General features: G+C 32.9%; 1 protein-coding gene across 1 annotated transcript in view; it reads left to right on the forward strand.

Moving 5' to 3' along the window:
- The window catches only part of LOC113641661 (complement receptor type 1-like), a 62,228-nt gene that overhangs the window by 21,855 nt on the left and 27,827 nt on the right, over positions 1 to 12,546 (forward strand). Inside the window, exons 16-35 of the mRNA XM_047807356.1 lie at positions 250 to 423; positions 920 to 1,096; positions 1,216 to 1,392; positions 1,996 to 2,169; positions 2,714 to 2,893; positions 3,242 to 3,331; positions 3,454 to 3,630; positions 4,038 to 4,214; positions 4,614 to 4,787; positions 4,921 to 5,100; positions 5,699 to 5,872; positions 6,412 to 6,588; positions 6,708 to 6,884; positions 7,487 to 7,660; positions 8,191 to 8,367; positions 8,480 to 8,659; positions 9,260 to 9,359; positions 9,464 to 9,537; positions 9,620 to 9,817; positions 10,624 to 10,684. Of these exons, the coding sequence (XP_047663312.1) occupies positions 250 to 423; positions 920 to 1,096; positions 1,216 to 1,392; positions 1,996 to 2,169; positions 2,714 to 2,893; positions 3,242 to 3,331; positions 3,454 to 3,630; positions 4,038 to 4,214; positions 4,614 to 4,787; positions 4,921 to 5,100; positions 5,699 to 5,872; positions 6,412 to 6,588; positions 6,708 to 6,884; positions 7,487 to 7,660; positions 8,191 to 8,367; positions 8,480 to 8,659; positions 9,260 to 9,359; positions 9,464 to 9,537; positions 9,620 to 9,817; positions 10,624 to 10,684 (3,172 nt within the window). The remainder of the gene's footprint in view (positions 1 to 249; positions 424 to 919; positions 1,097 to 1,215; positions 1,393 to 1,995; positions 2,170 to 2,713; positions 2,894 to 3,241; positions 3,332 to 3,453; positions 3,631 to 4,037; positions 4,215 to 4,613; positions 4,788 to 4,920; positions 5,101 to 5,698; positions 5,873 to 6,411; positions 6,589 to 6,707; positions 6,885 to 7,486; positions 7,661 to 8,190; positions 8,368 to 8,479; positions 8,660 to 9,259; positions 9,360 to 9,463; positions 9,538 to 9,619; positions 9,818 to 10,623; positions 10,685 to 12,546) is intronic.

Raw genomic sequence — 12,546 nt, forward strand, 5'->3', positions numbered from 1 at the left:
AGAGATTCTAAAAGGTCTTGTCGATGAAGAACGGAAGTTTGTGAACGTTACCATGTGTTTGATAAGACTTTGTCCTTATATGCACATTAGTTCAAAGTTTTGATATGTTTAAACCATTTTGTTACATTATTGGAGCTTTGCTTAGGATCACTGTCTTGATAGATGTTCCAGTTGAGAGTAAGTTTTAATGTTGTGGCTGATGTCAGAATTGAGTGTTGCTTCATATTTCTGTGTTCTTCTTTCATGCAGAGATCTTCTGTGATCCACAAACCATCCAAAATGCAGTTATTGTTGGACATTCCTCATTGTACAGATACAATGACTCGGTCCAAATCAGGTGTAATAGAGGCTACAAAACAGTGGGGTCTGATCGCCTGACCTGTGGGGTGAATGGATGGAGTCCAGGTTTCCCACCATGTACAGGTAAAAATAACCAGTGGTTTTTAAACATTAAAGAACATTGTTTTATGTTTTAAAGATAGGGTTCATTTGGTTGAGGCAGGTTTTCAATTTCCATTAACATTTTTATTTTTCATTTAATAATGCAGAAACATGAATAGACAATAATTTAAATGGATTTGTTTGATACTATATATTTTTTTATTAATAATTTTGTTTTATTTTTAACATCCTTCAGAGAACTGTCTCAGGGAATAGAGTGTTTTTTCCTAGTAGAAAGTGCATTAGCTAGCTGTATTACTTATTTTGGCCTGAGGGTTTTATTTAATTCCTGAAAGCAACTCAATCTTTTTCCACTACTCATTTCACTGTTTCAAAAAATAAATAAATAAATAAAATCCTGCTTTTCACATTTAAACTCTTGATTGTTTTCATTGTTTTAGTTCCAGCTTTTTTATAGCACAAACAGATACAAGGAATAAAAGATTCTCTCATTGTCTTTGTCATTATTTTTATACAGTTGTGACCTGTGAGAGACCCGAAATCCTAAATGCAGTTAGAGTCCAAGGAAAATGGCCACCTTATAAATACAGAGATATTGTTGGTTACCGGTGTAATAAAGGTTACAAAATGGAAGGATCTGATCGCATGATCTGTAAAGAAGATGGGTGGGATCCACCTCCTCCTCAGTGCACGAGTAATAATAATGAATATTTCTGAATAATATACATTTTGTTAGTTTAAGATAACAATTAAGGACACACGGTTTTTCATAATATTATTGCAAATAAATAATTTTCATTCTTTCTTCCTCAGTTGTGACCTGTTTACCACCTCCTATAAACAATGGACAATTTAACCCTCAGGAGGAGTTATATGAGTATGGAAACAGAGTCACATTCACATGTAATGAAGGATTTAAACTTAAAGGCTCTGCAAGTAGTTCATGTACCGAACATGGAATATTTCAGCCTTCTCCACCTCAGTGTGAGGGTAAGTCCTCGAGAAAAATCCCAATAATCTTCAGTCGTGATTCTATTAATGTTTAATGCAAAGATTTTTATCTTGTTCCTTTTCTTTTGTTTGTTTTTCTTCGTTGTTCCTATTGATGTTTGTTTTTCTTCAGTCAGTTTGAGGCTATTTGGCTTTGCAGTATTGTTGATGACTTGCATTTTGAGCCATGTTGAAATCCAAATGAAAAATATTTTACTTCCTTTTAGTGGTTTCAGGGTAAAAGATGTTGTTTTCTGGTTTAAAGAGTTGTTTTTATCCTGTGGTGAGTAAGTAGTTCTCAGTAGTGGAAAGAATACAAAACATTAATTTCAGCAACAGTACTGTTACTGTAGTAGAGATTCTAAAAGGTCTTGTCGATGAAGAACGGAAGTTTGTGAATGTTACCATGTGTTTGATGAGACTTTGTCCTTATATGCACATTAGTTCAAAGTTTTGATATGTTTAAACCATTTTGTTACATTATTGGAGCTTTGCTTAGGATCACTGTCTTGTTAGATGTTCCAGTTGAGAGCAAGTTTTAATGTTGTGGCTGATGTCAAAATTGAGTGTTGCTTCATATTTCTGTGTTCTTCTTTCATGCAGAGATCTTCTGTGATCCACAAACCATCCAAAATGCAGTTATTGTTGGAAATTCCTCATTGTACAGATACAATGACTCAGTCCAAATCAGGTGTAATGAAGGCTACAAAACAGTGGGGTCTGATCGCCTGACCTGTGGGGTGAATGGATGGAGTCCAGGTTTCTCACCATGTACAGGTAAAAATAACCAGTGGTTTGTAAATATTAAATAAAGAAATAAATAAATAAATAAATAAAGAAAGAAAGAAAGAAAGAAAGAAAGAAAGAAAGAAAGAAAGAAAGAAATGAATGAATAAAATCCTGCTTTTCACATTTAAATTCTTGATTGTTTTGATTGTTTTAGTTCCAGCTTTTTTATAGCACAAACACGTACAAGGAATAAAATATTCTCTCATTGTCTTTGTCATTGTTTTTATACAGTTGTGACCTGTGAGTCACAACTGTATAATCCTAAACGCAGTTAAAGTCGAAGGAAAATCACCACCTTATAAATACAAAGATATTGTTCGTTACCATTGTAATAAAGGCTACAAAATGGAAGGATCTGATCACATGATCTGTAAAGAAGATGGGTGGGATCCACCTCCTCCTCAGTGCAAGAGTACTAATAATGAATATTTATGAATAATATGCATTGTTTTGTTAGTTTAAGAACAAATAAGGACAACCGGTTTTTCAAAATATTATTGCAAATAAATAATGTTTATTCTTTCTTCCTAAGTTGTGACCTGTTTACCACCGATTCTTATACACCATGGACAATTTAACCCTCAGGAGAAGTTATATGAGTATGGAAACAGTGTCACATTCACTTGTAATGAAGGATTTAAACTTAATGGCTCTGCAAGTAGTTCATGTACCGAACATGGAATATTTCAGCCTTCTCCACCTCAGTGTGAGGGTAAGTCCTTGAGAAAAATCCCAATAATCTTCAGTCGTGATTCTATTACTGTTTAATGCAAGGATTTTTATCTTGTTTCTTTTCTTTTGTTTTTTTTTTTCTCTGTTGCTATTGATGTTTGTTTCTTCAGTCAGTTTGAGGCTATTTGGCTTTGCAGTATTGTTGATGACTTGGATTTTGAGCCATGTTGAAATCCAACTGAAAAATATTTTACTTTCTTTTAGTGGTTCCAGGGTAAAATATGTTGTTTTATGGTTTAAAGAGTTGTTTTTATCCTGTGGTGAGGAAGTGGTTCTCAGTAGTGGAAAGAATACAAAACCTTAATTTCTGTGTTCTTCTTTCATGCAGAGATCTTCTGTGATCCACAGACCATCCAAAATGCAGTTATTGTTGGAAATTCCTCATTGTACCGATACAATGACTCGGTCCAAATCAGATGTAATAAAGGCTACAAATTAATTTTATTAATTTTGTTTTATTTTTAACATTCTTCAGAGAACTGTCTCAGGGAACAAGGAATAAAAGATTCTCTCATTGTCTTTGTCATTGTTTTTATACAGTTGTGACCTGTGAGAGACCCGAAATCCTAAATGGAGTTAAAGTCGAAGAAAAATCGCCACCTTATAAATACAAAGATATTGTTCGTTACCGGTGTAATAAAGGCTACAAAATGGAAGGATCTGATCGCATGACCTGTAAAGAAGATGGGTGGGATCCACCTCCTCCTCAGTGCACGAGTAATAATAATGAATATTTCTGAATAATATACATTTTGTTAGTTTAAGATAACAAATAAGGACCCAGTTTTTCAAAAAACATTAATTTTAGACATTGACTTAATTATTAAATTACATTTTTTGATTTAATTGGTTTTTAGTGAATTTAAAAGACAAAGTAAATCAAAGATTTTTGTTAAGCCATTTTGTTACATTATTGGAGCTGTGCTTAGGATCACTGTCTTGACAGATGTTCCAGTTAAGAGCAAGTTTTAATGTTTTGGCTGATGTCAGAATTGAGGTTTCAAAAAAACTTTAAAAAAAAAAATCCTCCTTTTCACATTTAAATTCTTGATTGTTTTGATTGTTTTAGATCTAGCAAGGAATAAAATATTCTCTCATTGTCTTTCCTCATTGTTTTTATACAGTTGTGACCTGTGAGATACCCAAAATCCTAAATGCATTTAGAGTCGAAGGAAAATCGCCACCTTATAAATACAGAGATATTGTTCGTTACCGGTGTAATGAAGGCTACGAAATGGAAGGATCTGATCGCATGACCTGTAAAGAAGATGGGTGGGATCCACCTCCTCCTCAGTGCACGAGTAATAATAATGAATATTTCTGAATAATATAAATTTTGTTAGTTTAAGATAACAAATAAGGTCACTCGGTTTTTCAAAAAAACATTAATTTTTAAACGTTGACTTAATTATTAAATTACATTTTTTGATTTAAGTGGTTTTTAGTGAATTTAAAAGACAAAGTAAATCAAAGATTTTTGTTTAGCCATTTTGTTACATTATTAGATGTGCTTAGGATCACTGTCTTGACAGATGTTCCAGTTAAGTTTTAATGTTTTGGCTTATGTCAGAATTGAGGTTTCAAAAAACTTTTTAAAAACATCCTCCTTTTCACATTTAAATTCTTGATTGTTTTGATTTTTTTAGATCTAGCAAGGAATAAAAGATTCTCTCATTGTCTTTGTCATTGTTTTTATACAGTTGTGACCTGTGAAATACCCAAAATCCTAAATGCAGTTATAGTCGAAGAAAAATCTCCACATGAATACAAAGATACTTTTCGTTACCGGTGTAATAAAGGCTACAAAATGGAAGAATCCGTTCGCATGATCTGTAAAGAAGATGGGTGGGATCCACCTCCTCCTCAGTGCACGAGTACTAACAATGAATATTTCTGTATAATATAGTGTTTTATATATACTTATATGTTCACTTCATTCATGCAATCTAAAGTCCAGTTCTTCAAAACATTATTGCAAATGTATCATTTTCACTGTTTCTTCCTCAGTTGTGACCTGTTTACCACCGACTCTTATACACAATGGACAATTTAACCCTCAGGAGGAGTTATATGAGTATGGAAACAGTGTCACATTCACTTGTAATGAAGGATTTAAACTTAATGGCTCTGCAAGTAGTTCATGTACCGAACATGGAATATTTCAGCCTTCTCCACCTCAGTGTGAGGGTAAGTCCTTGAGAAAAACCCAATAATCTTCAGTCGTGATTCTATTACTGTTTAATGCAAGGATTTTTATCTTGTTTCTTTTCTTTTGTTTTTCTTCTCTGTTCCTATTGATGTTTGTTTTTCTTCAGTCAGTTTGAGGCTATTTGGCTTTGCAGTATTGTTGATGACTTGCATTTTGAGCCATGTTGAAATCCAACTGAAAAATATTTTACTTTCTTTTAGTGGTTTCAGGGTAAAAGATGTTGTTTTATGGTTTAAAGTGTTGTTTTTATCCTGTGGTGAGGAAGTGGTTCTCAGTAGTGGAAAGAATACAAAACATTAATTTCAGCAACAGTACTGTTACTGTAGTAGAGATTCTAAAAGGTCTTGTCGATGAAGAACGGAAGTTTGTGAACGTTACCATGTGTTTGATGAGACTTTGTCCTTATATGCACATTAGTTCAAAGTTTTGATATGTTTAAACCATTTTGTTACATTATTGGAGCTGTGCTTAGGATCACTGTCTTGATAGATGTTCCAGTTGAGAGCAAGTTTTAATGTTGTGGCTGATGTCAAAATTGAGTGTTGCTTCATATTTCTGTGTTCTTCTTTCATGCAGAGATCTTCTGTGATCCACAAACCATCCAAAATGCAGTTATTGTTGGAAATTCCTCATTGTACAGATACAATGACTCGGTCCAAATCAGGTGTAATGAAGGCTACAAAACAGTGGGGTCTGATCGCCTGACCTGTGGGGTGAATGGATGGAGTCCAGGTTTCTCACCATGTACAGGTAAAAATAACCAGTGGTTTTTAAACATTAAAGAATGTTGTTTTATGTTTTAAAGATAGGGTTCATTTGCTGAGGCAGGTTTTCAATTTCCATTAACATTTTTATTTTTCATTTAATAATGCAGAAATATGAATAGACAATAATTTAAACGGATTTGTTTGATACTATATATTTTTTTATTAATAATTTTGTTTTATTTTTAACATTCTTCAGAGAGCTGTCTCAGGGAAGAGAGTGTTTTTTCCTAGTAGAAAGTGCATTAGATAGCTGTATTACTTATTTTGGCCTGAGGGTTTTATTTAATTCCTGAAAGCAACTCAATCTTTTTCCACTACTCAGTTCACTGTTTTAAAAAATAAATGAATAAATAAATAAATAAATAAATAAATAAATAAATAAATAAATAAATAAATAAAATCCTGCTTTTCAAATTTAAATTCTTGATTGTTTCGATTGTTTTAGTTCCAGCTTTTTTATAGCACAAACAGGTATAAGGAATAAAAGATTCTCTCATTGTCTTTGTCATTATTTTTATACAGTTGTGACCTGTGAGAGACCCGAAATCCTAAATGCAGTTAGAGTCCAAGGAAAATCGCCACCTTATAAATACAGAGATATTGTTCGTTACCAGTGTAATAAAGGCTACAAAATGGAAGGATCTGATCGCATGACCTGTAAAGAAGATGGGTGGGATCCACCTCCTCCTCAGTGCATGAGTAATACTAATGAATATTTCTGAATAATATACATTTTGTTAGTTTAAGATAACAATTAAGGACACACGGTTTTTCATAATATTATTGCAAATAAATAATTTTCATTCTTTCTTCCTCAGTCATGACCTGTTTACCACCTCCTATAAACAATGGACAATTTAACCCTCAGGAGGAGTTATATGAGTATGGAAACAGAGTCACATTCACATGTAATGAAGGATTTAAACTTAAAGGCTCTGCAAGTAGTTCATGTACCGAATATGGAATATTTCAGCCTTCTCCACCTCAGTGTGAGGGTAAGTCCTTGAGAAAAATCCCAATAATCTTCAGTCGTGATTCTATTAATGTTTAATACAAGGATTTTTATCTTGGATATTTTCTTTTGTTTGTTTTTCCCTCTGTTCCTATTGATGTTTGTTTTTCTTCAGTCAGTTTGAGGCTATTTGGCTTTGCAGTATTGTGGATTACTTGCATTTTGAGCCATGTTGAAATACAACTGAAAAATATTTTACTTTCTTTTAGTGGTTTCAGGGTAAAAGATGTTGTTTTATGGTTTAAAGAGTTGTTTTTATCCTGTGGAGAGGAAGTGGTTCTCAGTAGTGGAAAGAATACAAAACATTAATTTCAGCAACAGTACTGTTACTGTAGTAGAGATTCTAAAAGGTCTTGTCGATGAAGAACGGACGTTTGTGAACGTTACCATGTGTTTGATGAGACTTTGTCCTTATATGCACATTAGTTCAAAGTTTTGATATGTTTAAACCATTTTGTTACATTATTGGAGCTGTGCTTAGGATCACTGTCTTGTTAGATGTTCCAGTTGAGAGCAAGTTTTAATGTTGTGGCTGATGTCAGAATTGAGTGTTGCTTCATATTTCTGTGTTCTTCTTTCATGCAGAGATCTTCTGTGATCCACAAACCATCCAAAATGCAGTCATTGTTGGAATTTCCTCATTGTACAGATACAAAGACTCGGTCCAAATCAGGTGTAATGAAGGCTACAAAACAGTGGGGTCTGATCGCCTGACCTGTGGGGTGAATGGATGGAGTCCAGGTTTCCCACCATGTACAGGTAAAAATAACCAGTGGTTTTTAAACATTAAAGAACGTTGTTTTATGTTTTAAAGATAGGGTTCATTTGCCGAGGCAGGTTTTCAATTTCCATTAACATTTTTATTTTTCATTTAATAATGCAGAAATATGAATAGACAATAATTTAAAAGGATTTGTTTGATACTATATATTTTTTTATTATTAATTTTGTTTTATTTTTAACATTCTTCAGAGAACTGTCTCAGGGAATAGAGTGTTTTTTCCTAGTACAAAGTGCATTAGCTAGCTGTATTACTTATTTCGGGCTGAGGGTTTTATTTAATTCCTGAAAGCAACTCAATCTTTTTCCACTACTCAGTTCACTGTTTTAATAAATAAATAAATAAATAAATAAATAAATAAATAAATAAATAAATAAATAAATAAAATCCTGCTTTTCAAATTTAAACTCGATTGTTTTGATTATTTTAGTTCCAGATTTTTTCATAGCACAAACAGGTACAAGGAATAAAAGATTCTCTCATTGTCTTTGTCATTGTTTTTATACAGTTGTGACCTGTGAGATACCCGAAATCCTAAACGCAGTTAGAGTCCAAAGAAAATGGCCACCTTATAAATACAAAGATATTGTTCGTTACCGGTGTAATAAAGGTTACAAAATGGAAGGATCTGATCGCATGATCTGTAAAGAAGATGGGTGGGATCCACCTCCTCCTCAGTGCACGAGTATGAATATTTCTGAATAATATACATTTTGTTAGTTTAAGATAACAAATAAGGACACCCGGTTTATCAAACTATTATTGCAAATATGTCATCTTCACTCTTTCTTCCTCAGTTGTGACCTGTTTACCACCTCCTCTTATACACAATGGACAATTTAACCCTCAGGAGGAGTTATATGAGTATGGAAACAGAGTCACATTCACATGTAATGAAGGATTTAAACTTAATGGCTCTGCAAGTAGTTCATGTACTGAACATGGAATATTTCAGCCTTCTCCACCTCAGTGTGAGGGTAAGTCCTCGAGATAAATCCCAATAATCTTCAGTCGTGATTCTATTAATATTTAATACAAGGATTTTTATATTGTATATTTACTTTTGCTTGTTTTTCTTCTCTGTTCCTATTGATTTTTGTTTTTCTTCAGTCACTTTGAGGCTATTTGGCTTTGCAGTATTGTTGATGACTTGCATTTTGAGCCATGTTGAAATCCAACTGAAAAATATTTTACTATCTTTTAGTGGTTACAGGGTAAAAGATGTTGTTTTCTGGTTTAAAGAGACAATAATTTAAACTGCTTTGTTTGATACTATAAGTCCTTCAGAAAAATCCCAATAATCTTTCAAGTTTTAATTCTATTAATGACAATACAAGGGTTTTTATAATGTTTCTTTATTCTTGTTAATCAGTGGTTTTGAAATAGTTAAAATAAATAGTTATAAACATGTTTGTATGTATTGTAGAGTGGTTTTTTTTTTTTTATAATGTACGATTTAAAAAAAATTTTCAACCCAACTAGGTGTTTGTAGTGTTGATAGGGGATTAATTGTTCATTTTTTTTTACTGTTAATGGTTCAAAGTATGAACATCAAGACATTTTACATATTTTTTTAGCAAATTCCTGTGGAAATCCGGGTGATATTTCTCATGGAAAATACTTAACTCCAGATGGAATTCTGTTTGGTGCAACAGCCACTGCACAGTGTGACGAAGGGTAGTAAAGCTGTGCTCTGATTTTTTTTGTTTAAATATATACAAACACAGATACACATAACATGGTTGTGTACATAAGATTTAACATACAATCACTGTTTGTAGGTATTTGCTCGTTGGAGAGAGAACTAGAAATTGTCGAGATGCTGGTTGGGATGGGAGAGCCCCTGTGTGTGAAGGTAATAAATTTTATTATAACCTTATCAGTTGTAGTAAACAATTTGTTGTTTGGAACAACTTAACATGTTCTTTTCTTCTCAGAGGTGAAATGTGATCCACCTCCCAGTATACAGAATGGAAGTTTTGAGCCCATGGATGAGGTTTATAATTACAATCAGTCAGTCACATACTCTTGTAAAAAAAATTACACTCTTATTGGAGCATCAGCGGTATTCTGTTCTGACAACGGAACCTTTCCTCCTCCTCCTCGGTGTTTAAGTAAGTTATGCAGAATTACATGTAAACACAAAAATTAAGCTCAAAATGATATTTAGGTTATAATTTGTTGGAAGTAATGCTTAAACAGTACTGATATCATAACTGATGCTGTTTTCGACCCAATGTTATTTCATTTAATACAGGTTAACTTTATTTAATCTTAAAATCAAATCTTTTAACAAATGTTTTGACATTTAAATGTTTTTATGAAACTTTTCATAAGCTTTTGCATTCATAGGATTGTTCATATATTTGTATTTTCCTCTAAAATTGTAACATTTTTATTAATCTATCATAGGTTTGGTTTTGTTTTATTTTATTTTTAGACTTATAAATGCAGTTGTTTTACTGTTGTTGAGTTCAGCACAAATCAGCCTTTTTGGCATTTATATTTCTTTTACATTAAAAACTTGTGATGCACCTCCAATTGAAAATGAAGTTAGAGTTCAGAGCAAAGCACCACCCTACAAATATGCAGTTTGTGCAGTACCATTGTATTAATGGTTACACAATTGAAGGTTCTGATGGATAAAGTCCACCTTGTGCATGGGTATTGAACCATGCTTTTATTTCTTGACATCACTTGGCAGCACCCAAATCAGAATTACAGTTCTCAGTAACAAGTGCATTTATACAAGTGTAATGAAGGATTTAAACAGTTCATTTATTAATAGGTCATAGTCATGGACCAAGCAGTTTGCACAAGTGTCTAGACCCAAACATTTATCCCAAGCAGTAAATGAAGCCATGTTCCAAAAGAAATAACCATGAGGGGAAAAAGAAATATACAGTGTGTCTAAAGTTTTCTTTTAATTTATGCTTTTTAGTTCCAGATGCAAAGCTTATTCCAGTCCTGGTCAATGTGTCCTCCAGTGTGCCTCCAGCAGAGCAAACTACACCTAAAAGCATGGACTGATACAAATCCCAGAGTGTCAATGTGTATTTTCAAAGCAAGTCTGCTCTATTCTCTGTTTTTACAAACTACATAATTGTTCATTAAACTGGCACAACAATAACCTTCCCAAGTATATGCCTTATGTATTTATAGTCACATTAAAATTGTACTGAATGTTTAATCAAGTTTGTGTAGCTTTGAGTCAATTCATGGAGCTGTAAATGAAAAATATCAAATGTTAGCATTTTCATTGCATTACAAAAAAAAATAAAAAAATATAATTTGTTACTATGGTGCATTAAAAATTATTATGTCAGTGTCGTGTGATTCTTAAAATGCATGTATCATTTTAACCACAGTGATTTTAACCACATCTCAGTCAGTCAGAGAAACTCATCTGAAGTGCTGAAATTGATGGACTGTTTCTGTTGTTACACTAGCGGGTGAAATTGTCCTTTTTAGATTATATATTTTTCCCCTATATAACTGTTGCATTAAAAAACAACAATGGGTGAATGATTTATAACCTGCCTGATATTAACCTAATTTTACTTTTATACTTAATGTTTTAATGTACTTATGCCTGAGAGATATGTTTGGCTAATGCTGAAAATGTCAATGGCCATATTTATATCTGAGTGAAATTTTGGAGATGCATTTCATTGTTGTAGAATACTGTATATGCAATGTTGCTGTTTCTTCAACAGATAAAATTTGGCAAACCAAATAGCTTTCCAGGTGTTTACCAGATATTAAATCTGATGTCTACTGGACAATTTTTTTACATCATTTAAATAAGGTTGGTTCTGTCCAGCAATTCTCTGCAGTCTTCAAGCAGCTGATTGATGTGACTGTATGTCATCACAACTGAAAGTGTCTTAAACAGTCTGTGGATAAACAGATACATTGTTTGTATAATGAATGATCAGTAGTCTCTACAATCATATTCAATAACAGCATCAACAAAAATATTCTAAATATTAATTCAGAAAATGAGAATCACATACACTTATAAATAATATAAAGGCATAATTACAGTTACAACCTGTAATATAAAAGTGACAAGTGACATGACATACAGCTACTGTAAGTATGGTGACCCATACTCAGAATTCGTTCTCTGCGTTTAACCCGTCCAAAGTGCACACACACAGCAGTGAACACACACACACACACACCGTGAAAACACACCCGGAGCAGTATAACATTTACATACTTACATGTATACACCGTCTAATATGGAGCCTCCCGAAATTTAAATGAAATCACAAATTCCTCTGCATTAGAATTTTTGTACAAGGACAAAACTTTGTCATAAACAATCTTACTCAGTAGTGAAATATTATTGTTGTTGTTGATGATGATGATGTTTTTCATTTACAAATTTGTGTGTTTTAATTGTGTGTGATTGTGTGTGACTAAGACTATGTTTCAGCCAATGACAGTGAGACAGACAATGAAATTGTCAGACAATGAAATTGTTCGGACTTGCCGTTAGGAACTGTTAGGATCTATTTTAGGAATCGTTTGAAGTGTGTTAGGACCTGTTAGGAACTGATTTATTGGCTCAAAGGCCTTAGTGAGGTCAAGGGAGAAGGATGAAACAAGAAAGATTTTACATGGAGGTGTGCTATCTATTAATCTCTTAATTGCATTAAAAGTTTAAAGAAATGAAGTAAAAATAATGCACATCAGGTGGGTTTGAGTTTATAATCAAGTTATTAAACCATTCTCTCATGTAGATGTTTTTTTTTGTTTACAGGGAAACCAGTCGTGGTTAAACATTTATATTTCATGGCTGGTTTTCAAGCCAAAAGAAAAAAAGGGTAGAAATGTTTTCTCTAATTCTAAGCCT

The sequence above is a fragment of the Tachysurus fulvidraco genome, chromosome 23, assembly GCF_022655615.1.
Source record: "Tachysurus fulvidraco isolate hzauxx_2018 chromosome 23, HZAU_PFXX_2.0, whole genome shotgun sequence".
Taxonomy (NCBI): Eukaryota; Metazoa; Chordata; class Actinopteri; order Siluriformes; family Bagridae; genus Tachysurus; species Tachysurus fulvidraco.